A 25515-nucleotide genomic window follows, 5' to 3' on the forward strand; every position below is an offset into this window, starting at 1 on the left:
TTCTACATCCACACCCACAGGCAGGAAGAGAGAGACGCTGGGCCTGGCCAACAAAGCCACACCTACTAATCCCTCCCAAGTAGTGCCACTCCCTTGACCAAGCATTCATTCAATACATGAGCCTATGGAGGCCGTTCCTATTCAAACCACCACAGCTGCTCTAGGTCTTTCAGTCTGCCCATTTCCTTTAGCATGGTGCTGTGGACATTGTTCCTGTGCATCTTAACTATTCTTGCAGTGTGGCTGAGGGCTTGGGGTAAGGAGCTGTCCCAGTGTATGAGGCTTGAGTCTTTCAGTGATGCCCATGGTGTGCACACACATGGTGTGCACACACTCATCACTTGTTTGCCCATCCCTCATCATCACTGTCCACTTTTCACCGTGGTCATTCACATGCTGCCATGATGGCACATGCTGTTAATCCTGTGGCTTCGGTCCAGCCCCCTGTGGGCAACCGCTCCTCTTTCCCTATGTGATGAAGGAATGTAAGTCCTCAGCCAGCAGCCAGCTTAGTGGGCATTGCCCTCCTTGCCTTCCAGAGGGACATCGGCTGGAGGGCTGACAGCACCCACCTTCTGGTGTTCTCCACCGAGTCTGCCTTCCACTACGAGGCTGATGGCGCCAATGTGCTGGCTGGCATCATGAACCGTAATGATGAGAAGTGCCACCTGGATGCCACAGGCACCTACACCCAGTACAAGACACAGGACTACCCGTCTGTGCCCACACTGGTGCGCCTGCTCGCCAAACACAACATCATACCCATCTTTGCCGTCACCAACTACTCTTACAGCTACTATGAGGTGTGAGGCCTGGGCCCCTGGTCAGGTGGGGACAGTGCAGGGGGTGGATGGAACTTCTCAGACCTCCCTCCCTTCCCAAAGCTTCTGGGTCCCTAGAAGGTCTCTCACCCATCCCCCTAACTGAACTCCCAAGCAGCCGAGAGGGTGGGTCCCGGAACACCCCAGCAGGCTCAGTGCCTAGTTTTACTGTGTGCAGAGTAGGACTGATGAAGATACATTAACCCAAGGCCCGTGTTGTCTCCTGCAGAAACTTCATAAGTATTTCCCCGTCTCCTCACTGGGAGTGCTGCAGGAGGATTCATCCAACATCGTGGAGCTGCTGGAGGAGGCTTTCTATGTGAGAAGCCATGTGGGCTGCCGAGGTTGGGCTCTTCTGGGACAGGGGAGGAGAATGGGCAAGAAGGTTGATACGTGAGTCTGAGATAGGCCATGAGGCAGGGTCTCTGGCCAACCTTAGAAGTCTGAGGAGTCTACTAGGCCATGGCCCTAGGCTCACAGGGTCTGCCATTGTGATCACATACACACTCATATCTGTCTTCCATGTGAGTTGGGACGAAGAACAGTCAAGGCCAAGGCCAAGGTGGGTGAGCCCAGGCTCTACACAGATCACCAATCACTTCTTCTCCTTCAGCGAATTCGCTCCAACCTGGATATCCGGGCTCTGGACAGCCCACGAGGCCTGAGGACGGAGGTCACGTCCGATACATTCCAGAAGACAGAGACTGGGTCCTTTCACATCAAGCGGGGAGAAGTGGTATGCTCCCATGGGCACAGTGGAGCGGGCGGTTGGGCATAGCATCCAGGAGTAGGTCCTCTGACAAGGGACACGCATGGCCCCTGGGGTTCAAACCTTCTGGCATCGTCCTCTTGGATGAGTTTTCACAATCCTCTGCTTTGTCCGTATGGTGGGGGTGAATATCAATGTACAGCGCTAAAGATTGCTGAGATGAGCAAGCAGGCTGATGCTCCAGAGCCAGAGAGACACTTGTTCTGACACTAACAGCTGAGGGCCAAGGGCTTCGGGCACTGCTACCCCCGATCATCAGGGCAAAGCCCGCCTTGGCTGACAGCAGGATCCCCACAGGGCACGTACAATGTACAACTTCGGGCAGTGGAGGACATAGATGGGACACATGTGTGCCAGCTGGCAGAGGAAGACCAAAGAGGCAACATCCATCTAAAGCCTTCCTTCTCCGATGGCCTGCGGATGGACGCGAGCATCATCTGTGATGTGTGCCCCTGTGAGCTGGTAAGATTCAGTCCTGCTGTGAGGGAGGGGCTGAGCCAAGCACTAAGAGCCTGGGTAAATGAGATAGAACCTTCTGTGGGGTGGGAGCACATCTCTGCAGAGCTGTCCCAACTCACAGAAAACAGCAGAAACACCCAGTGGCAAAGCCAGACATAACAGAAATACCTGTAACCCAAGCATTTAGGAGGCTGGAAAAGAAGACCACAAGTTTGAGGCCAGTTTGGGCTATATAGAAAGTTCCAGTCAGGTGCTGATGGCACACACCTTTAATCCCAGCACTCAGGAGGCAGAGACAGGCAGATCTCTGAGTTGCCAGCCTGGTTTACAGAGCAAGTCCCAGACAGCTAGGGCTACACAAAGAAACCCTGTCTCAAAAAGAGAGAGAAGCCGGGCGGTGGTGGCGCACGCCTTTAATCCTAGCACTCGGGAGGCAGAGGCAGGTGAATCTCTGTGAGTTCGAGGCCAGCCTGGGCTACAAAGCGAGTTCCAGGAAAGGCGCAAAGCTACACAGAGAAACCCCGTGTTGAAAAACCGAGAGGGAGAGAGAGAGAGAGAGAGAGAGAGAAAGAGAAAGAAAGAAAGAAGGAAAGAAGGAAGGAAGGAAGGAAGGAAGGAAGGAAGGAAGGAAAGAAAGAAAGAAAGAAAGAAAGAAAGAAAGAAAGAAAGAAAGAAAGAAAGAAAGAAAGAAAGAAAGAAAGAAAGAAAGAAAGAAAGAAAATACAAAAAGGAAGTTCCAGACCCACCTCAGCTACATAGCGGGACCTTGTCCCCCATCCTCAAATGTGCCCAGTGTCTCTGTCCTTGCCCTCTATGCATGTAGCGGGCTTTTTCTTTTGGGCCACCAACCAGCCCTCAAGTCATGACACGGAGATTTATATTTTGTTATGAATGCTCAGCCCTTATCTTATGTTCGCCCCACTACCTCTTATAACTTCACCTGTTTCTCTTCATCTATGTTTTGCCTCGGGGTTTTTTACCTTTCTTTCCTTCTGTATGTCCTACTCTGTCCAACTGTCTGGCAGCTGCCTGGCTGGCCCTCTCTTTCTCCCTCCTTCTCTCCTCCTTATCTCTCCAGCCTAGTTCTCTCCTCCTACTTATTCTCTCTGCCCGCCAGCCCGCCTATCCCTCCCCTGCCTAGCTACCCGTCAGTCAGCTCTTTATTAGACCAATCAGGTGCCTTAGGCAGGCAAGTGAAACAAATGCAGCGCATCTTTACATCATTAAACAAAGGCAGCACAAACAAATGTAACACATCCTTACACAGGTAAACAAATGCAGCATACACCAATGTAACACACCTTTACCTACACCGTTAAAGCAATAGTCCACAGCACAAACAAACATAACCTGTCTTTACATAGTTAAAATAACATTCCACAACATGTGCACACACCACGGTCTTGTTGCAGCAAAAGGAAGTACGATCAGCTCGCTGCCACTACAGAGGAGACTTCATGTGCGGACACTGTGTGTGCAACGAGGGCTGGTGAGTGGGGGAGGGGAGCCTACCCTGAGATGTTCAGCTGCGGGGCAGCCCCGGGGGATCCACTGCACTAGGGGTGTGATGGCAGATCCCAGGAAGGGCTGGGGGCGAGGAACGGAACACTGGAACACTCGGCTGTTGTGTGGGTCTGGTTCAAACTAGTTAGGACGGCCCTTCCTTACTGAGTCTGACTTAGTCTGTTCTGGGCTCGCTTTATTTTGTTTGCTTGCTTGGTGGGGTTGTTTGTGTTGGTTTATTGGCATCGCTGTGATAAAGTTTTACTGTGTAGGGCAGACTGGCCTCAAACTCAGTCCTGTCTCAGACTCCCAAGACTGTGGGTCTGTGCCACCAGGCCCCTCTGGTCTCCCCCCCTTCTTACACCTTACAGTGGTGCAAAAGTGACTGGCATTAGGCTGGACTAGGCTACACTGTAACCAGGTGAGGTGCTGTAAATGTGACTCAATTTACAATGGGTTCATGGGGCATAACCCCGCCATAAACCGACACATCACACATGGACGGACATACGGGCACTTTCTGGGTGTCTCTCTGCTAGGACAGGGACAAGGTGGCTGGCAGGGGCTGGGTTGGGTGTTGAGAGCAGGTGAGATTAGCTCTTCACTTCCTGTCTTCACCACACGCAGACAGACCACCTAATCGGAAACGAACTTAGTGGCAGATATGGTGGCTCCCAACTTTCACCCCAGCATCCGGAGGCAGAGTCGGGTGGGTCTCTGAGACTTTGAGGCCAGCCTGGTCTATATAGCGAGTTCCAAGCCAGTCAGGCCTACATAGTGAGACCTTGTCTCAGAAAGAAAAGAAAAGAAATTAGCTTGTAGGTGAGTGTTAGTGAGGGTGTTTGAAACTCCAAGACTTGCTGGCTGCCGTGGTCCATGTACAGACCACTTGGTCACTCGGGGAGCTGAGGCAAGAGGATTCCACAAGCCCAGGAGTTTGGAACCCGGGCATATAAGGAGACCCTAAAGAAACAGCAAATCCTCCTTTGCCAGGTGCGGCGGCGATGCCTGCTTGTGATCCCAGCCCTGGGCAGGCAGGGGGAGCCCCTGGACAAAACAAGGCTAGTCTTCTTAGTGAGTTCCAAGCCAGCCAGGGCCTCCTAGAAAGACCCCCACCTCACGACGAAAGCACAGACAAGCCAAACCACCCTGAGATACTGAGCGAGCGAGTCTGTCGTGACTTAAGACAGATGGACACTGAAGGGAGACAGTTGGGGAGCAGACAGCAGGACCCTGAGGGTCGGGTTTCAGCTGAGCCACTCACTGCTGTCTATGTGACTTAGACACGCCTCTGCTTTTCGGGGGCCTCAGTTTTGTGGTCTGCAAAACAGGAGCCTAACTAAAAGCCCCCAGGCTTCCTCCCAGGCTGTGCAGAAGTGACCAGTTTCTCCCTCAGGAGTGGCAAGACCTGTAACTGCTCCACGGGTTCTCTGAGCGACACACAGCCCTGCCTGCGGGAGGGGGAGGACAAACCCTGCTCCGGCCGCGGCGAGTGCCAGTGTGGACGCTGTGTGTGCTACGGCGAAGGCCGCTACGAGGGTCACTTCTGCGAGTACGACAACTTCCAGTGTCCCCGCACCTCCGGATTCCTGTGCAATGGTGAGCTCGGCAGCCTTGACCAGCACCGACGGCCGGGAGGGTACTTGGTAGGGGCAGACCCCCTCCCCACAGCTCAGGTTCAGCCCCAGTCTGGACCTCCCTCCCCTCATCTGCAATGCCCATGACCAAGGTCGCTGACAGCCACAAAGACTCCTACTCCCTGGAAACTCAGGTCTCCACTCAAGGTGGAGACTACCTGGTTCAACCCCCAAAGGTTGACAGGAACATGGGAGATCAATCTTTCTTCTCTCCAAAGAGACACAATTAATTTCTTTCCTTCTTTCTTTCTTTCTTTCTTTCTTTCTTTCTTTCTTTCTTTCTTTCTTTCTTTCTTTCTTTCTTTCTTTCTTTTTGTTGTTGTTGTTTTTATTTATTTATTTTTTTGTTTTTTTGTTTGTTTGTTTTTTGAGACAGGGTTTCTCTGTGTAGCTTTTTGCTGGGATTAAAGGTATGTGCCACCACTGCCTGACTGGGACACAATTTCTAGTGGCAGCCACAAAATTATGTCTCCTCCAGATCTCCACAGGGCCTAGCACCGTGAGTGCATAGTCACATAGTCTGGTGAGCACTGAGATTATGGGCCTGTACTTAGAGGTGGCGCAGCTCAGGCAAGGAGGCACGTGGAAGTTGGTAGTTAGAGAAGAATGAATGAAAATCAACTATTAAACATTTATTAATCTCCCACTGTGCACTGGTCACTGGAGGCTATACTCTCTCTATCCTTGTCTTTTTATTTTTTTTATTATCCTTTGTGTGTGTGTGTGTGATAGTCTGTGGATGGAAGTCAAAGGACATTCGTAGGAGTCAGTTCTCTTTCCACCATGTTGTTCCAGACTGAACTCACACCATCACCTGTCAGCAATCATCCCTGCCCACTGAGCTACCTTCCCGCCTTCCTTCCTCCACCTGGTCTTGTCTCGCGTTTCTTCTCTTCAGCTGTCCTTCCCAGAGTGTGTTGGGGAAACGAAAGCATAAACCAGGTGTATCTGGAGAAGGGCAGACGTTTAGTAGAGGTGGAAGTGTGAGCGAGGACAGAAGGAAGATGCCTGGGGGAATGCAGCGGAGCCAGCCTATAAGAGGCTTGGGCTGGGGGCGGAGCCAACCTATAAGTGGCTTGGGCTGGGGGCAGAGCCAGCCTATAAGCGGCTTGGGCTGGGGGCGGAGCCAACCTATAAGTGGCTTGGGCTGGGGGCGGAGCCAGCCTATAAGCAGCTTGGGCTGGGGGCGGAGCCAGCCTATAAGTAGCTTGGGCTGGGGGCGGAGCCAGCTATAAGCGGCTTGGGCTGGGGGCGGAGCCAGCCTATAAGCGGCTTGGGCTGGGGGCGGAGCCAGCAAGGAGTCGCTGGGGCATCACATCACTTTTTGCTTGTGTGTTTACCTTGTTACACACGCTCATGAAACCTATCCAGGATTCTCCAGGATGCCTTGTAGCAGTTTTCGTGGCTTTAGTGAGATAGTTATTTACGGATTGGGGGTGGAAGCATGCATACTTCAGAACAGGTGTGTGAGCTGTCTTTCTCTGCCATGTGTGGGTTCTAGTGCTTGAACTCAGACCATCACACGGGTGCAGTGAGCGAGCATCTTGGCCCTCTGAGCCATCTCCCCAGACCCAACAGTTTGATTTCTTATTTATTTGCATCTGCACCCTTCTTCTAGCTTATATCGCATTAGAGATTCTTGAACAGGCGAATCACAGGAATGAATTTGTGTTTGGGGATGGTCACTCTGCCTTCAGTAGAAGGCGGGACAGAGGGGAGAAGATTCCAGAACATTGAGGGGAGGCTTCTACCTCAAGGCTCCCAGAGGCCCGCCCTGGTGTGTGGCCGTCTTGAATTGCATCTAACAATGTGGGTCTACCCTCCCTCCCTTCCCCTCCTTACAGATCGAGGGCGCTGCTCCATGGGACAGTGTGTGTGTGAGCCTGGCTGGACAGGCCGCAGCTGCGACTGTCCCCTCAGCAACGCCACCTGCATCGATAGCAATGGGGTAGGCTTGGGCATGGGGCAGGCGGCGTGGGCAGTAGAGGGGCCCTGGTCGGTGCCAAGAGACTCTCCAAGAGAGAAGGGAAAGGGGAGCAGGCAAGGATGGAGCTCTGGGGCTCACGGCTGCCTCCTCCCGCCCCAGGGCATCTGCAATGGCCGAGGCTTCTGTGAGTGCGGCCGCTGCCACTGCAACCAGCAGTCTCTCTACACGGACACCACCTGTGAGATCAACTACTCTGCGGTGAGACGAGGGTCCAGGCCGCGGGATGGGGGTGTGAGAGCCCCAGGTACAGCAGAGGGTGGGAAGGAGGAGCTGGCGGAGGGCAGGCACTACTAGGCAAGAGAAGTCACGTCCAGCCAGCATGGTATCTGTCTGTCCCTCCTCTCCCTATGCAGATCCGCCTGGGCCTCTGTGAGGACCTGCGCTCTTGTGTGCAGTGCCAGGCCTGGGGCACTGGGGAGAAGAAAGGGCGCACGTGTGAGGACTGCAGCTTCAAAGTCAAGATGGTCGACGAGCTTAAGAAAGGTAGGAGACCCCGGGAGGTGGTCCATCCCAGCAGAGGCAGGCAGATCTCTGTGAGTTCGAGGCCAGCCTGGTCTACAGAGTGAGTTCCAGGACAGCCAGGGATATACAGAGAAACCCTGTCTCAAAAAAACAAAACAAAACAAAACAAACAAAAAGAAAAAGAAAGGAAGAAAGAAGAAAAGAGAGAGAGAGAGAGAGAGAAAGAAAGGAAGGAAGGAAGGAAGGAAGGAAGGAAGACAGGAAGACAGGAAGAGAGAAAGAAGGGAGGGACAGCGTGGCGTCATACATCTTTAATACCAGTACTTGGGAGTCAGAGGCAGGTAGATCTCTGTCCACATAGTGAGTTCCAGGACGGCCAGGGCAACATAGTAAGACTCTGTCTCCAAATGAAAGAGAGAAAGAGAGGCAGGGAGGAAAGAGAGGAGAGATGAGGTTAAGGGCTCAGAGAGATGCAGTGCTGACAGTCTGGGCATGGAGAACCTGGCAGGAAGAGGGGCTACTCTTCTGGGGAAGGGGTTTGAGCTCTGAGTGGAGGTCACACGGTCTAGCTGGGAGAGGCATCAGGGCCTAGGCAGGGGATTCTGAGCCACGTAGAGGCACAGAGTTGGAGCAGGAGGCACAGAACGCTGGTGAGGGGCGCACAGCTGAGCAGGGACCGTGAGTCTGGGGAGCCGGGAGTGAGGTGCCGGATGAGTGATGGTGTATGCTCACAGCAGAGGCGGAGGGCCCGGGTGGGACAAATAGTCAGACTGTGGGATGTTATTTGCCTCCTCAGTCAGCCCTGCTGGCTGGACACCACACTCGTGGTGGTGTGCAGTTCAGGGAAGTGGGGAGATGAACTTGAGGCTAGGCTGTTACTGGTGCCAGTCCTGGGCAGGGCAGCCCCCTTCATCCTGGTGAATTCTCTAATCAGGGGACTTAGGCTCTTCCCCAGACCCCGTGGTAGGCCACAGAGGAGGCAATACTTCACCGGGCCCTGGGGTGCCCCGGGTGGAGGGCTGGGGTCAGCGTGGCATGCTCATGGTCTGTGGGTCCAGCGGAAGAGGTGGTGGAGTACTGTTCCTTCCGGGACGAGGACGACGACTGCACTTATAGCTACACCGTGGAGGGTGATGGCAGTCCTGGGCCCAACAGCACCGTGCTGGTACACAGGAAGAAAGGTGAGCTGGCAGTGGGCACAGCCTGCGGCACCTGGCAGCCGGGGCGGGCGTGGGCACTGCCTCCCTTCTCCTCTCACCCCGCAGACTGCCCTCCCGGCTCCTTCTGGTGGCTCATCCCTCTGCTCATCTTCCTCCTGTTGCTCCTGGCGCTGCTGCTGCTGCTGTGCTGGAAATACTGTGCCTGCTGCAAGGTAAGCCTCAGCCTGGGTTCAGGGAGGGGCCCTGTGTCCTCAGCCTCAGTCTGGGTTCAGTGAGGGACCCTGTGTCAAAGGAATGATGTGGAAAGTGGTAGAGCAGGATGCCTGATGTCCTCCTCAAACTCCTGCACACACACACACACACACACACACACATGTACACACACACATGTACACACACATGTACACACACATGCACACACACATGCACACACACACATGTACACACATATGTACACACATACACACATGTACACACATATACACACATATGTACACACATACACACATATGTACACACACACACCTATACATACCTATACACACAGACACACAGACACACAGACACACACACACACACACACACACACACACACACACACACACACACACACACGAGCATGTGCACTTCCAGCAAAAGGTCTAGAAGTAGAGGTACCTGGAGAGGCCTGTCTAGCCTGGGACAACCATCCTAACCCCACCTCGAACTCTTATCTCCTAGGCCTGCCTGGGGCTTCTCCCTTGCTGCAACCGAGGTATGGGCCAGGCACACCCGTGAGCAGTGGGTATCGGCCTGCGCTTCCTTCAGGCTGGAGGAGAAGTGTGGTTGGGGCCAGGAGCAGAGGAAGTGGGAGGCCCTGGGTTCCACCTGATGGGCGTGGCTATGGAGGCCTAGGGAGGGGCTGGTGCTGAGGGTCTTTCCCACAGGTCACATGGTGGGCTTCAAGGAAGATCACTATATGCTCCGGGAGAACCTGATGGCCTCCGACCACCTGGACACGCCCATGCTCCGCAGTGGGAACCTTAAGGGCCGAGACACAGTCCGCTGGAAGATCACCAATAATGTGCAGCGACCTGGTTTTGCCACCCATGCCTCCAGCACCAGCCCCACAGAGCTTGGTGAGGGCCAGGGCTGGGGGCTGCTCCTCTTGGCATCTCTGCCCCTGACTCAGGATCATACCCTTCCTGTTTGCCTTGCGTGTTGGGTGCAGGCCCAGGACTTAGTCCACTTCTGTCCCAGCCTGACGGCACCAAAATCTCAGGCCTGTGTGTACCTGGCACACTGAAAATAGCCAGCCAGTTGTCCTCAGTCTCAGCCCAGTTCGTGGAGGTCATACTCTCCACTGCCTTCTGTACAGGGGCTAATGATGCTTATCCTCCCACTCAGTGCCCTACGGGCTGTCGCTACGCCTTGCCCGCCTCTGCACTGAGAACCTCATGAAGCCCGGCACTCGAGAATGTGACCAGCTGCGCCAGGAGGTGGAGGAAAATGTGAGGACCAGAGACAGCTGAGTGGGGCCCACATGTGGGTGCAATGGCAGCCTGTGGGAGAGCCCAAGACTGCGACTTCAGAACCTAGACTTTTCTAGGCAGGAGGGAGAGGGGCTCTTTGGACCTGGGCCTTGCATGGGGTCATCCTGGGTGGCAGCAGAGCCTGGGTTTCAGGGTTCATCCCTCAGGCATATGACAGCCAACGTTGAAGGGTCCTCAGGACCATTCTCAACCTTCTTCCCTTGCCCGACAGCTGAATGAAGTGTACAGACAGGTCAACGGTGCACACAAACTCCAGCAGACCAAGTTCCGGTGAGTCCTGGGGAGCCCCGGGTCAGGTGTGTGTGTGTTGGGGGGGTGCCTGTCTGCACTGAGCCCTGCCATCAAGCAGCCAGGATTCCCAGGTTTTGATGGGAGCTGTGCATTCAAGCTCCCAAGGGCGTCATGCCCAACTCCAAAAGCCGCGTGGCTCATGACCCCTCCCTTCCCTGTCCCCACAGACAGCAGCCCAATGCCGGGAAAAGGTGAGTCGATGATACACAAGTGGAACAGCGCTCCGCCTCCTTCCCCTCTGTCCTGAGGTCCAGCCCCTACCCACCCACTCCTGCTCCACCCCTCTGATCAGGAAGAGAAGGCCCCAAGGCTGTCATCGGCTAGACCCTTAATTCCTTCCTCTCCTGGGCCATTCATTCATCCAACTGCTTATGAGACCCATTTACCATGAATCAGACCCTCAACTAAAACAAACAAAACACAGATCAGCCCCTGCCCCACGGGCTCATGGCCCTCCTCCTCCTCTCCTGGGCCAGAGATCCTCCCGATGAGCCTCAGTAGCAGGCATGCTACCACATAGGCAGACCAGCAGGTCCTGTGGCTTCTCCCCTAAGGGGAAGAAGTGTGAGAAGGGGCCCTACACCAGTCGGAACTGGGATGAGCCACATGTGACCAGGCTCGGGCCAGTACCTCTGAGTACTCACAGTGGACTCCTTTGGGCCTGGCCATCTCAGCCAATCCTCTCAGTCACCCTGCAAGAGATCACCTTTGCTAATCCCATTTTCCAATGAGAAAACTGAGGCTCAGAGGTTACGTTTCTGGCCTGAGGTTACCCAGCTATCAAGGACCAGGCCCATAATTTGAACCCAGGCTGCCTGGCCAGCGCCTCTTTGCTGTCCCACACCCAGCCCTTGTCTCCCCAGCCCTGCTTGGTGCGGTGGGTGGGTGGGGAAGCCCCTTCCTCAGGTGAGGACAGGAGTAGTGTGATCTGGAGGAGGTGGAGCCAGCACGGACTCTGGTGCTGCCTAGCACGAAAGACCTTCTGCTGTTTCACATCTTGTCCCCCTCCTCCGCTTGGACACTCCCCCAACCCAGGCAAGACCACACCATTGTGGACACGGTGCTGTTGGCGCCCCGATCGGCCAAGCAGACCTTACTGAAGCTGACAGAGAAGCAGGTGGAGCAGGGGTCCTTCCATGAACTCAAGGTGGCCCCTGGATACTACACCCTCACCGCGGAGCAGGGTAGGGAGACAGACTCCTCACACTGCCCCACCTCTCCTCCCACCCTTGTGGCCCTGAGACCCATGTCCGACTCGCACCCTAGACGCCCGGGGCATGGTGGAGTTCCAGGAGGGTGTAGAACTGGTGGATGTGCGAGTGCCCCTCTTCATCCGGCCTGAGGATGATGATGAGAAGCAGCTGCTGGTGGAGGCTATCGATGTTCCCGTGGGCACCGCCACCCTTGGTCGCCGCCTGGTAAACATCACCATCATCAAGGAGCAAGGTTGGTCAGGGGCAGGGGCCAGGAAGCCAGGAAGCCAGGAAGCCAGGTCTGGGTTCCTTGATCCTTCTATTATCCAAGTGGAGGTGGGATGGGCCATGGGCTCTGGGCCAGTCATTTACTCTCTGAGAACCTTGGAGTCTCCATCTGTAAGATGGGCACAGGCCTCCGTAAGGAGGCCATAACTGTGCCTCCTGCACAGCACCTGGCACATGGGCTAAGTGACACTCGCTGCTCCCTCTCTCCTCTCCTTTGTGCTGTTGGGGATGGAACCCAACATGCCAGGAAAAAGTTCTACCACTGAGCTACATCCTTAGTCCAGATGAGACTGTCCATTCATCAGATTTATCATTCCCTATTCAGAGGAATTCTTGGATAAGGTTTGGCTCTATGGCACTTGGCACTATGGGTGCCTGAAATGCTGATGACAGTCCTCCTGGCTCCCAGGGGTTCCGTGACTCCTCCTCCCAGCCCTGGGATGCTCAGCCCTGACTCTTAGGGCCCTGTCTTGTGCCCTGTCCCTACCTAACGTTCCAGGCTGCCTGCCGGACTTTATTTCAACCCCTTAACCTCTGAAGAAATTTCCATCCCATTTCTCTGGAGTCTGGGCCGGGTAAGAGGGAGGGAAGGTGTTAAAAGAAAACTGAGACCAAGACCTCCTGACCAGCACTGGGGTTCTTTGCAGCCAGCGGGGTAGTATCCTTTGAGCAGCCTGAGTACTCCGTGAGCCGTGGCGAGCAGGTAGTCCGCATCCCTGTCATCCGGCACATCCTGGATAACGGCAAGTCGCAGGTCTCCTACAGCACACAGGATAATACAGCACATGGCCACCGGGTAAGGCTCAGTCAAGAGGGTGAGGGGACATCTCAGGGACTCACGGGATATCCAATGGTTTCCATGGTTGCTACCTCAATCCTTGGATGCTGGCAGTATCCCTAGACAAAGGTAGCCCTGCCACCAGGAGTGACTTACCTAAAATGCCAAGAACACTCTGGGTAGGGTACCATCACTGCCAAGAACTCAGGGCAAGAGAATCATTTCCTCGTGGATAGTCAGGGTACCTACCAAAACCACCCTTGTTTACTCTTCGATGATCCAGGATAGCCAACTGTCTGTCCAATCTGACTTTGGGATTTTATTGATTTTTATTTTATTTACTTTTTGTTTTCTGAGACAGGGTTTCTCTGTGTAACAGCTCTGGCTGTCCTGGAACTCCCTTTGTGGACCAGGCTGGCCTCGAACTCACAGAGATGCACCTGCCTCTGCCTCCTGAGTGCTAGGATTAGAGGTGTGCGCCACCACACTCTGGGCTTCTTGAAATGGAATTACAAACCTTGTGTCCCTGAGCCAGCCCCCCAGTTCTGTCACTGCTGGTTTTCCCCAGGGTCTGGAAGGGCTGCGGCCTGGCTGCTGTCCCTTTCATTCCTGAGCCAGTCCTGAGAAGGCTAAAAGCCAAGTGCTGCTGGGCAGACATACAGGCTTTCTTCATTTTGGTTCTGGGTTTATGTGGGCATGGCGGCACAGGCCTGTAATCCCAGTGGTTAGGAGGCCAGGGAGAGAAGATTACAAGTTCCAGACTAACCCAGGCTGCATACAAACACACTAGGCCTGTCTCCAAAACACAAAACAGGGGCGGGCTGCAGGGACGGCTCAACAGTTAAGAATGTTCACTGGTCTTGCGGAGCCAATTCAGGCGACTTCCAAGAGCCCCGGTAACTCCAGCTCCAAGAGCCCCGGAACTCCAGCTCCAGGGATCCTCTGGCCTTTAAAGTCACCTTCACTCACAGGCACATAACCCCGCACAGACCTACATGAATACATACAATTAAAAAATGTTTAAAAAAAAAAAAAGACAGGGACCCATGAGATTGCTCAGTGTAGTAAAAGTACTTACCACCAAGCCTGATGGCCTGAGTTCAATCCCAGAGACCCACATGGGAGAGAGACCTAACTCCCACAACCACATGTGTGCCATGACATGCACTCCCTCTCACACACACAGATCAGTGAATGTAATTTATTCATTTATTATGGCTTTTTGAGACAGGATCTCTCTAGGTAGCCCTGGCTGTCCTGGAACTCACTGTGTAGACCAGGCTAGCCTCAAACTCAGAGATCCTTCTGCCTCTGCTTCCTAAAGGCATATGGCACCACCCCTAGCATAAATGTAATTTTTTAAAAAATGCTGGACATTGGGGGCACAAGCAAGTAACCCCAGCCATGAGAAAACCAAGGCAGGAGGCCAATCTGTGGAGCACAGTGAGTCCCAGGCCGGCCAGGAGGTACAGCTCAGCAGTATAGCACCAGATTAGTATGAACAAGGCTGTAAATTCAATCCTCAATACAAAAAATACTACTGATTTTTAATTAAAAATAGGCTGGGGATGTAGCTCAGTTGGCAGGGTGCTTACCCAGAATGCATGAAGCCCTGAGCTCACTCTCCAGCACCACATACAGAGGTCATGGTGGCACACGCCCACCATCTCAGCTCTCAGAAGGTAGAGGCCGGATGATCGGGAACGTAAGGTTATCCTTGGCTGCACACTGAGTTCCAGGTCAGTCTGAGCTACGTGAGACCTACAGGCCTTTTGGCCAGTCCAGGGTAACCAGTGTTCATGGGGCCCAGACAACAGGGCCACGTCTCCATTTTCTTTACTCTCTGTTTCCTTGTTTTAGTTTGGGTGATTGTTTTTTTGTGAGACAAGGTCTTGCCACTAGCCCTGGCTGGCTCACACTAGCAGATCCCTTGCCTCAGCCTCCCTAGTGCTTGTAATAACAGGCACGGGTCACCAGGCCCATCTCTCCCTGTTTTCCTCCATCTGCAAACCTCCTTTTTGGTTTAGGTTAGATTAGATTAGGTTTTGGTTAGATTAGGTTAGGTTAGGTCAGACAACCAGCCCTGAGTGGAATTCAACTGTTAATTTGAAGCGCCACCTAGTGGTTTTTTGTTTTTTTGTTTTTTTTTTTTTTTTGTTTTTGTTTTTGTTTTTTTTGGTGAAAAGGTCTTTTTCCTTCCATGCAGTTGGGTAAAAACACCCACCTGCCCACAAAATCTGGGGGGTGAGAGATGGCTCAGTGGTTAAGAGCACTGGCTGCCCTTTCAGAGGACTTGAATTTGAGATGGGGTGGCCTGTAAAATCCAGCTTGAAAGAAGATGCAAATCTGACCGTTCTTCTTCTGGCCTTTATCATCACTCCCATACACAAACAGCATACACACATACACTGTAAACACACACACACACACACACACACACACACACACACACACACATGCACACTAGCACGCATGCATGCACTTAAAACTAGGAAAGCTAGGATAGATGGAAGCACTCCACCCACCAAGAAGGGTCTGGGGCTCAACAGAATCCCAGATTTCAGAGCCATACTGCAGGGCACAATTCTTTCCCTCCTGGGTGTGCCCACAATCCCAGCTGCCCTGGGTTAACCTTCTGCCTGTGTGAGAGACTTCCTGTGCAATAGCTCGGTTCACACCCCAACCCTGGTCTGACCCTGACTCTCCCCATTGCAGGACTACGTCCCTGTGGAGGGTGAGCTGCTCTTCCACCCAGGAGAGACCTGGAAGGAATTGCAGGTGAAGCTCCTGGAGCTGCAGGAAGTAGATTCCCTCCTGCGTGGCCGACAGGTCCGCCGCTTCCATGTCCAACTAAGCAACCCTAAGTTTGGAGCCCGCCTGGGCAAGCCCAACTCAGCCACCGTCATCATCGGGGAGCAAGGTGAGCATAGCCTGGAGTGAGCATAAGCAGGGGGAGAGGGAGCTGAGGACTTTTTTTTTTCCTCCACCCCGAGCTGAGGACTTTGTAACAGGACTGCAGACTCATCAAACATGCACCCGGAGCACTTGGTCTAATATGAATATCACATCACCAGCACCAGGATCACACACACACAAGTGTCACCCTGCAATATTTGGAATATATGTATTCTTGTTTTTCTTTGTTTTGGTTTTGGTTTTTTGGTTTGTTTGTTTTTGGAGACAGGGTTTCTCTGTGTAGCTTTGCGCCTTTCCTGGAATTCACTCTGTAGCCCAGGCTGGCCTCGAACTCACAGAGATCTGCCTGCCTCTGCCTCCCGAGTGCTGGGATTAAAGGCATGCGCCACCAACGCCCGGCTTGTTTTTGTTTTGAGACAGCATCTCACTATGTAGCCTTGGCTGATCTGGAACTCACTATGTAGAGTAGGCTGGTCTTGAGCTCCTAGAGATCCACCTACTTCTGCCTCCAAGCAGAAGCGTGTGTGTGTGTGTGTGTGTGTGTGTGTGTGTGTGTGTGTGTGTGTGTGTGTGTGTACTTCGGTGTATGGGACTCAGGGCTCAAGCTCAGGTTGTCAGATGTGACAGCGAGTTCCTTTCTTGTCAGCCCCATACTTATTCTTTCTTTAAATGCAATTTTACTGTTTTTAAATTATGTGTGCTTGTCGTTGGTGGTGCATGCCTTTAATCCCAGCACTCGGGAGGCAGAGCCAGGCGTATCTCTGTGAGTTCGAAGCCAGCCTGGGCTACAGAGTGAGTTCCAGGACAAGCTCCAAAGCTACATAGAGAAACCCTGTCTCGAAAAACAAAAAATTATGTGTATATTTGTGTGCCTGTGTGTGGGCATGTGCACCTGAGTGCTGGTACCCACTGAGTTCAGAAGAGAGTTTCAGTGCCCTGGAGCTGGGGTTCAGGCAATTGTCAGCCGCCTGCCATGAGTGCTAAGAACCAAAGTACAAGAGCAGTATCTGCTCTTGACCTCTGACCCATCTCTCCAGGCACCTGCCTCGTGCTCATTCTTAGAGAAAGAAAACTCTGGTCTGGCGTTCAGACTTATCTGTGCATCCTGTGCCTGAGCTGGCTGCCCTCATGACAACCACAGGTTGGGGTCATGTGGCCGCTAGGCCCCAAGCACTGCCCCCAGACTTATGCACACATCCCTGGGAAAGAGCAAGTTCGTTCAGTCCTTTAGCGACCCCTGTGAATTACTCAGCAGAGGCGGGTAGTGATGGGAGAGGGGAGCCGATTTCTCTGTGGAACATGCCCTGGTCTGCCAAGAGAAAAAGAAGGCAGACAGATCCCTTCTCCTCAATCCCCTAGAGGGTCCTCTGGGCCTCCATAGCCACTTCATGACCTGTAGCACCAGCACTCCAGGAGGAAGATGAGCAGCTCTTAATTAACTTTTAAACTGGGGAGCCTGGAATGGTTAAAATCTCTGGCGCCCCCTGTTGGTATACTGAGCCAGCCGCCCATCCTCCTCACCTCTTTACCTAGATGAAACGGACCGGAGCCTCATAAATCAGGAACTCTCATCACCACCGCCACCCCGTGGGGACCTGGGTGCCCCACAGAACCCCAATGCCAAGGCTGCCGGGTCCAGGAAGATCCATTTCAACTGGCTGCCCCCTCCTGGCAAGCCAATGGGATACAGGGTAAGGTGAGGGGCACTGGAGAGGTCTGTCACTCACCTTCTGCTGGTGAGTGGACTGCCCCCGAGGGAGGGGTGAAGCACACTTGGTACCTGTGGGTTCCCCCTCTGCAACCCTTCACGCAGGAAGACCCATTCCTGAGTCTAGCTTCAGGCTTTCTCCCCTTGCTGGATGAGGTCTCCCCCTGCCTGGGAGGCGCCAGTGTCTCCTATACAAAGGGGATCCCAGCGCTTGCTGCTTCCCACTGAACACCACCCACAGGTGAAGTACTGGATCCAGGGCGACTCCGAGTCTGAAGCCCACCTGCTGGACAGCAAGGTGCCCTCAGTGGAACTCACCAACCTGTACCCCTATTGCGACTACGAAATGAAGGTGTGTGCCTACGGGGCACAGGGTGAGGGGCCCTATAGCTCACTTGTGTCCTGCCGCACCCATCAGGAAGGTGAGTTGTAGTGATGTCTCTGTCCACCCAGCTACCCTGCTGTCGATGTTCCCAGCCCTTCCTCCCTCCCCACCTCGTCCCAGAGCTCAGCCCTGCCACTGACCCACTCACAAGGCTCTTCTTGCTCCCTCCCAGTGCCCAGCGAGCCAGGGCGACTGGCTTTCAACGTTGTCTCTTCTACGGTGACCCAGTTGAGCTGGGCTGAGCCAGCTGAGACCAATGGCGAGATCACAGCCTATGAGGTCTGCTATGGACTGGTCAACGAGGACAACCGTAAGGACCAGACTGCCCTGGAGAAGAAGGGGCACAGAGCCGAGGGAGGAGTGGGGTCTGGATAGTTCCTGTCTCTGGGTGCTCTAGGCCCCTTTGTCCCAGTCAAGCAGCAAGCCTGAGGCATTGTACATTTTTTTTTGTTTGTTTGTTTTGGTCAGGTTTGTGCTGGTTTGCATTCCAAGGGTACTGAGATTATGCTTGTTCACTAAACTCACTGGCCCAAGGGTTTCCTTCCTCGACAGGGAACCAAGGTCACTCATTTTTGCACATTTTTTCTTAGGGCCAGAATAGTTGCCAAATTTAGCTGGATGTGAGACAGGATTACCACCTGAGCCCCAGAGTTTGAGAGCAGCCTGGGTAAGGTAGCAAGACCCCTTCTCAGAAAAAAGAAAGAAAGAAAGAAAGAAAGAAAGAGAGAGAGAGAGAGAGAGAGAGAGAGAGAGAGAGAGAGAGAGAGAAGGAAGGAAGGAAGGAAGGAAGGAAGGAAGGAAAGAAAGAAAGAAAGAAAGAAAGAAAGAAAGAAAGAAAGAAAGAAAGAAAGAAAGAAAGAAAGAAAGAAAGAAAGAAGGAAAGAAAACGGTCTGAGAATGTGGCTCAGTTGGTAGAATGTTTGCCTAGTGTGTGAGAGGCCCTGGTTCGATCCCCAGCACAACAGACTGGATGTGGTAGTCACGCCTATGGTCCCAGCATTTAGGAGGTTGGAGGCAGAGGATCAGAAGTTAAGAGCCATCATTGGCTACATAGCCACTTTGAGGCCACCCTGGCATACATAAGACCCTGTCTCAAAAACTAAACAGCGGCTTGCTGTGGTGGTGCTTGCCTTTAATCCCAGCACTTGGGAGGCAGAGGCAGGCGGATCTCTGTGAGTTCGAGGCCAGCCTGGTCTACAGAGCGAGTTCCAGGATAGGCTCCAAAGCTATACCGAGAAACCCTGTCTTGATAAAAAAAAAAAAAAAAAAACTAAACAGCAAAAGCCCCACATAATGAACAAAGAAACCATGAAGAAAAACAAAACAATACAAAAACCCAGGATGCCCTGAGTTTCAAATTCATTTCTGCTTTTAGAATAGTTCATCCCAGGACTGACTGGGGACTGTAGCTCAGCGGTAGAATGCTCACCTCACATACATAAGGACCTAAGTTCGATCCCCAGTATTTCCCTTATCACCACCCCAAATTTCGTTCAATATACTACATTATCTGACAGCCAGTCCTGGAAAGGGGGCAATGCTGGACAATCTCTGCCACCATGAGAGCACTCCCCTCTTCCTGAGGAAGAGACTCAAAAGTGCTCACCTCTGCTGGCTCTGGTCTGTTAGGGAGGACTGATTACCTCCACACCACCCGAGGACAGTGGGACTTTCTTGGCATGAGTCTTCTGAGGGAGCATGGCCTGCCTTGTCACTCCTGACCCAACAGACCAGCCGGGCACCAACCTTCTGGGTAGCTCTGCATACCCTTGACCTGGTCTTTCAACATGTAGTTCACTCTCAGGTCCTGGCTGGGGGGGCTGGAGGGGTCCTCGGGTCTCTCACCTTACAGCCCAGTGAAAGTTCATCTCTGATGGTTTCCCCAGGGGTCCAGCCTGTTGAGGCCTCAGCCATGTTAAGGATGTGCTGGGCTACCTCCTCCCCCAACTCAAGGGTGTCTGTGCTTTGGGATGTACCTTCCCCCTTCATCCACGAAGTGTCACAGATGTGACAGCTGCCTGACAGGTTCCTGGATACCTTCCTTTCCAGCCGACCGCCCCCACCAGCCACCGCTGTGCATGTGTGGTGTCTGTGGCTTCTTAAACCTTTGCTGCCCTCAGACTCAAGGCGATCCGCCTCAGCCTGCTGAGTACTTGTATTACAGGCGTACCTCCATGCCGCTACCTCCAGCCGCTACTGCTGCTTTTTTTTTTTTAAGATGGGGTCTCACTAAATAGATAACCCTGGCTGTGACTGGTCTGGAACTCAATAGGTAGGCCAGGCTGGCCTCTAACTCACAGACATCTTTTTGCCTCTGCCTCTGTGGTGCACTCTCTGCTTGCGTGTGTGTGTGTGTGTGTGTGTGTGTGTGTGTGTGTGTGTGTGTGTGTGTGTGTGAAATGTGTGTAAGAGTCCAGGCATGTGCATGCCATACATACATACACGTAGAGGTCAGGGGACAACTTGCAGGAGTCAGTTCTCTCCTTCTCCCATGTGGGTTCCACAGGGACCAAACTAATGTCATCAGGCTTGTGTTACGAGTGCACTAATCCACTGAGCCGCTTTACCAGTCCCTGGACCGGCCACCTCTTAGCAGTTGTCTGCTGCGGGTGCACACCAACTATCACTTTCCAAACTGTCTTGAGAAACTGGGGCATTACCTTCTTTTTGTGCTTTCTCTGGTTTCTGAATCCTCCAACCCAGTGCGCCTCATCCTGCCACAGTGGCCTGTGCCTGGAACTCAGAGCTCACTGAGGATATCTGGGACTCTGGCCTTCTGCTCTCGAAAAGCATGAACGGACAGTTGCCTGGCTTCTGCAGTGACAGATGTGACGCTGCCAGTCTTGAGCCTTCTCAGCATGGCGTTGGAAGCTGGACCCTCAGCCATGAGCACAGGGTGGAAGATGCGATCCTGAGAACACTCTTGCCAGCCTTGGGCGGTGGTGCCTTGCATGCATGTGCATTTAGCAACCAGCAGAGGCGGGGGGGGGGGGGCATGGCCACCTTGCATAGTGATGGCTCTGCCACTCAGCAAGGAGTCGCTTTTTCCTTACCCCGTTCACACCAGGTTTCAGGGACTCAGCAGGTGGCGAGAGGTCAGCAGCTGCACGCCCCCTGGCATCTCCAGGGGCAGTGATGGACTGCAACCAGGCTGAACCTAGGTGGTCCTTCTGAAGTACTGTCCCTGCCCTCCAGGACCCATTGGCCCCATGAAGAAGGTGCTGGTGGACAACCCCAAGAACCGGATGCTGCTCATTGAGAACCTGCGAGAATCCCAGCCATACCGATACACAGTGAAGGCACGAAATGGGGCAGGATGGGGACCTGAGAGAGAGGCTATCATCAACCTGGCCACACAGCCCAAGCGGCCCATGTCCAGTGAGTGACAGGCCAGGGTGGGCTTGGGGGAGAAGAGGGCGTGGCTGGGGCCCTGGCTTACTTCCTTCTGCCCTGCAGTCCCCATCATCCCAGACATCCCCATTGTGGACGCCCAGGGCGGAGAAGACTACGAAAACTTCCTCATGTACAGTGACGATGTTCTGCGCTCCCCAGCCAGCAGCCAGAGGCCCAGTGTTTCTGATGACACTGGTGAGTGGAACCCACCGAAGGAAGGTGGGGGTCCTCGGTGGGGCTGTCCCTGGTATCCAGAGTCATCCAAGAAGCCGGTGACCTCTAGACATGGGGGCCAAGAAGTCTCCTCTCAGCCTTAGACAGATATCCAGAGCCCGTGGTGTTACACTGAGTGCACAAAGGGACGGAGGTGCTGTGGGCTACATGTCAACATGTGTGTGCCTGTGTGTGGGAGAATGTGGATGTCTACTTCAGGGACAGATGTGCCCAGGTTGATGCCTGTATACACAGGTTCATGCACACAGGACAACAGCTTTACAACCTGAAGCTTCACCTGCTGCGCTAGGGAGTCAGGACACTCAAACCGCCTGTCAGAGGCAGACCTGCATGAGAGAGAGCCCTTAGCTGGGACTCCAGCTGCGGGCTTCGCTCTGGCTCTGAGGTAGAACTTTAGATGAATCACTTACCGGTCTCAGAACTAATTGGCTTTCTAATCTGTGAAATGAGATACCGATCACACAATGCCACTAGGAAGAAGTCCCTTTCTGAGCCTAAGGCCAGGGAAGGCACACACTGCCACCGCTGGGCGGAGCTAAGCATGCTAAATCCCTCGCCCCCTCTCCCCCCCGCCCCTCGGGGTTGGGAAGGATTTGGCACAGGGTCTTGCTAGATTAACAACCTGGCTGACCTTAAAATTGCTACATGTAGACCGGGCTGCCTTCGAATCTGCAGCTCTTTCCCGTGCTAGGTTCTAAACTGCGGTACTGAAACTCAGGAACCCTTCTTAAATACCACTAGCACCCCAGAGCCCCTACAGCTGTTCCTGGCAGACAGACGGGGCAGATTACTTCCCTTTGTTCAGAGCGGAAACAGGCTCAGAGCGGTTACCGTAACCAGGGAAACTTCACCCTGGGAGGCGGCACAGGGATTTCTCAACACGGGCTTTTGCCCGAGCAGAGGCCAAAATTGCACCGTTTATCTGGAAAGGCTGGAGCAGGGCGAGGGGTTATTTTTTTGTCGCCCAAAGGGACACCCACAACCCTGGACTCCGCCTAAGTGCCGCAGGCCTCCTCCTCCTGACCCTCCCCGGCGCCGCCCCGCGTCCCGGCGGTGCCAACGCCGCCCTTCGTTGTTCCCAAGGCTGCGGCTGGAAGTTCGAGCCCCTGCTCGGGGAGGAGCTGGACCTGCGGCGCGTCACGTGGCGGCTGCCCCCGGAGCTCATCCCGCGTCTGTCCGCCAGCAGCGGGCGCTCCGACGAAGACAGCAGCGTTGCTGGGGGCGCGGACGGGGAGGGCAGCGGCTGGATCCGCGGGGCAACGCCCCGGCCCCCGGGAGGTGACCGCCTCCCCCGGTGCGCCTGCTCGGGTCCTGGGCTCACCTGAGTTGCTCCGGTCCCTGGTTTCGGTCAAGCCGCCCACTAGAGTGCCCTGCCTGTCCAGGATCTGCACAACTGCGTGCAGACAAGCCTCGGGAAGCCAAGGGCGCTACGGGCAAGCGCTTGGGCTCTCCCCAGGGGAGGATAATGCAGGGACCTCCCGGAACTGGAAGGCAAGCCTTGGGCCAGAGTCACTGCAGGGGAATAAGCTCCCGGCAGAGGCTAACTGTGCTCGGGTGGAGGACAGTATGGCGCAAGACAGGCTTGGAAGACTTTGTATAGTTTGTTTGCCTCTGGGAACCCAGGGTCCTGGTAGTTTGAGAAATTGGCTCTAATCCTTAAGGCTGCCCTCGACACCCCCAGGGCCACAGCCTGCCCGACGTGGCCTGTCACTGTCTGCGGGCCTCGCTGACTGACTTCTCTCCCCATGCAGAGCACCTGGTGAACGGCCGGATGGACTTTGCCTATCCGGGCAGTGCCAGCTCCCTGCACAGGATGACCGCGGCCAATGCTGCCTACGGCACACATCTGAGCCCGCACATGTCCCACCGAGTGCTGAGCACATCCTCCACCCTCACTCGCGACTACCACTCTCTGACCCGCACTGAGCACTCTCGCTCAGGCACGCTTCCGCGGGACTATTCCACCCTCACTTCGCTTTCCTCCCAGGGTGAGTGAGTGACCCCCGCTTCACCCACTGACCTCCCGACATCCCGACTCCTGGACAGCTGTCTGTCGGCCTGCTGCCCATGCTGCACACCGGCGCGTGTGCACACGCGCACACACACACACACCTTCTCACTTCTGTTTTGTCCTGCCCTAGACCTCCCTCCTATCTGGGAAGATAGGAGGAGCAGGCTTCCGCTGTCTTGGACCCTTGGGTCCTGGAGCCGGGCTCAGATGAAGGGTACCCCCGCATCCAGGGGTTCACCAGACTCTATAATCCTGGCTGGGCAGTCAGCAGCACCCTCCTGGGGTACAGGTAGTACAGGGGTGGTCACCATATACCTGTGGCTGCCATGCTCCACCTGCCACCCAGCCACCATCACAGCCCAGGCCACCACTGCCTTAGCTTCATCGCATTCATAACCCCTGTCCACCCACAGGAGCTAACCACTGCCCTGCCCTCATCAGCGCCGAAGCCTAACACAGCATCTGCTCTCCTGGGGTACAGAGCAAGACCTGGGCAAGGAGCAGGGCCAGCTGTACAGAGTGGGCTGGGGAGTCAGACTCAAGGGGGCCCCCCCAAGCCTGTATGGGAAGTGTTGGGCAGCCAGGACAGAGTAGTGTGAGCCTGCCTGGCTGGAGAGGCAGGCCAAGTGAGCCGGGGTTGGACTGTGACTCATCTCAGACCCCAAACCCTGTCTTGGACTGACTGTGGCCTTCAATATCCAGACTCCCGTGGGGCTGTGGGTGTGCCTGACACACCCACTCGGCTGGTGTTCTCCGCCCTGGGGCCCACATCTCTGAAAGTGAGCTGGCAGGAGCCACAGTGCGACCGAGTACTACTGGGCTACAGTGTAGAGTACCAGCTCCTAAATGGCGGTAAGGCACAGTGACAGACTGCTGTAACACTTCCAGGCACGTCTCCTCTCAGTTCAGTTGGGCCAGGAAGCCCCACCCCCACCCCCGAGTCTGCCGAGCACGAACGCCCCACCCAGCCATTCTCCTTGCCCTCCACCCCCTTCACTCCCCACCCCCTTCTTGGGAGGCTTCACCCATCTCTCTGGGCCTGCACTGTTCATTTCCTAAACTAGGTTTTGCTTAGTGAGCGTTTATAGACCCAGGGCCTCTGCTAACTCGAACGGCCTTTGTGGGAACTGGGGAATGGAACACCCCTTGGCATACACACTCAAGCTAACGTGAGGCCCGTCACCAGAGTCCGGGGTTTGACCGGAACACCAGTGCCACAGCAGGGTTCCACTTAGCTCGGATGTTTGGCTTTTCTTCTTTGAGTGCAGGGGCCTCAAACCCAGAACTTCTCACATGTTAGGTAAAGGCTCTACCACTGAGCTACAACATCCCTAGCTCTCACTCATTCAGTCAACAACCCAGCACAGTACCCTGGACCCAGTCCCCGGCAGACCTGGTGAAAGGGTCAGGTGTGGACCAGGCCGGGGCGGGAAGGAGTAACGGCGGCCCGCCCCCTGCTCACTCCACCTCCTAGGCGAGCTGCACCGGCTCCACATCCCCAGCCCTGGCCACACCTCCGTGGTGGTGGAAGACCTCCTGCCCAACCACTCGTATGTGTTCCGGGTGCGGGCCCAGAGCCAGGAGGGCTGGGGCCGCGAGCGAGAGGGCGTCATCACCATCGAGTCACAGGTGCACCCGCAGAGCCCTCTCTGCCCCCTGCCAGGTGAGCCGGCTGCCCCCTGCTGCCTCTGCCCCCTGCTGCTGTCCGGGTCACCCCCCACCCCCACCCCCGACTGACACTCTCCCTGTACTGCCCCAGGCTCTGCCTTCACTCTGAGCACCCCCAGTGCCCCGGGCCCGCTGGTGTTCACCGCCCTCAGTCCAGACTCCCTGCAGCTGAGCTGGGAGCGGCCTCGGAGGCCCAACGGGGATATCCTTGGCTACCTGGTGACCTGTGAGATGGCCCAAGGAGGAGGTGCCGCCTGTCCCGGAAGTAGGGTGGTTGTGGGGGGGTGGAAAGGCACCCCAGGAGCTGAAGGTGTCTTCCC

The 25515-nt window shown here is 54.7% G+C and overlaps 1 protein-coding gene across 4 annotated transcripts in view; it reads left to right on the forward strand.

Moving 5' to 3' along the window:
* Positions 1 to 25515, forward strand: part of Itgb4 (integrin subunit beta 4) — a 34560-nt gene that overhangs the window by 8150 nt on the left and 895 nt on the right. Inside the window, exons 8-38 of one of the 4 annotated variants that reach the window (XM_015987129.3) lie at positions 540 to 803; positions 1051 to 1140; positions 1435 to 1557; positions 1888 to 2052; positions 3462 to 3538; positions 4949 to 5151; positions 7034 to 7137; positions 7276 to 7374; positions 7530 to 7659; positions 8697 to 8819; positions 8904 to 9010; positions 9519 to 9552; positions 9725 to 9916; positions 10185 to 10288; positions 10542 to 10600; positions 10789 to 10812; positions 11657 to 11805; positions 11888 to 12067; positions 12750 to 12898; positions 15596 to 15800; positions 17330 to 17487; positions 17746 to 17926; positions 18062 to 18199; positions 21085 to 21267; positions 21346 to 21477; positions 22600 to 22794; positions 23268 to 23504; positions 23658 to 23816; positions 24230 to 24379; positions 25002 to 25190; positions 25287 to 25442. In XM_015987129.3, the coding sequence (XP_015842615.1) occupies positions 540 to 803; positions 1051 to 1140; positions 1435 to 1557; positions 1888 to 2052; positions 3462 to 3538; positions 4949 to 5151; positions 7034 to 7137; positions 7276 to 7374; positions 7530 to 7659; positions 8697 to 8819; positions 8904 to 9010; positions 9519 to 9552; positions 9725 to 9916; positions 10185 to 10288; positions 10542 to 10600; positions 10789 to 10812; positions 11657 to 11805; positions 11888 to 12067; positions 12750 to 12898; positions 15596 to 15800; positions 17330 to 17487; positions 17746 to 17926; positions 18062 to 18199; positions 21085 to 21267; positions 21346 to 21477; positions 22600 to 22794; positions 23268 to 23504; positions 23658 to 23816; positions 24230 to 24379; positions 25002 to 25190; positions 25287 to 25442 (4459 nt within the window). The remainder of the gene's footprint in view (positions 1 to 539; positions 804 to 1050; positions 1141 to 1434; positions 1558 to 1887; positions 2053 to 3461; positions 3539 to 4948; positions 5152 to 7033; positions 7138 to 7275; positions 7375 to 7529; positions 7660 to 8696; positions 8820 to 8903; positions 9011 to 9518; positions 9553 to 9724; positions 9917 to 10184; positions 10289 to 10541; positions 10601 to 10788; positions 10813 to 11656; positions 11806 to 11887; positions 12068 to 12749; positions 12899 to 15595; positions 15801 to 17329; positions 17488 to 17745; positions 17927 to 18061; positions 18200 to 21084; positions 21268 to 21345; positions 21478 to 22599; positions 22795 to 23267; positions 23505 to 23657; positions 23817 to 24229; positions 24380 to 25001; positions 25191 to 25286; positions 25443 to 25515) is intronic. The other 3 variants (XM_006993641.4, XM_015987130.3, XM_015987131.3) reach the window with 3 other exon arrangements.

This window comes from Peromyscus maniculatus, chromosome 8 (genome assembly GCF_049852395.1).
Source record: "Peromyscus maniculatus bairdii isolate BWxNUB_F1_BW_parent chromosome 8, HU_Pman_BW_mat_3.1, whole genome shotgun sequence".
In the NCBI taxonomy this organism is placed as follows: domain Eukaryota; kingdom Metazoa; phylum Chordata; class Mammalia; order Rodentia; family Cricetidae; genus Peromyscus; species Peromyscus maniculatus.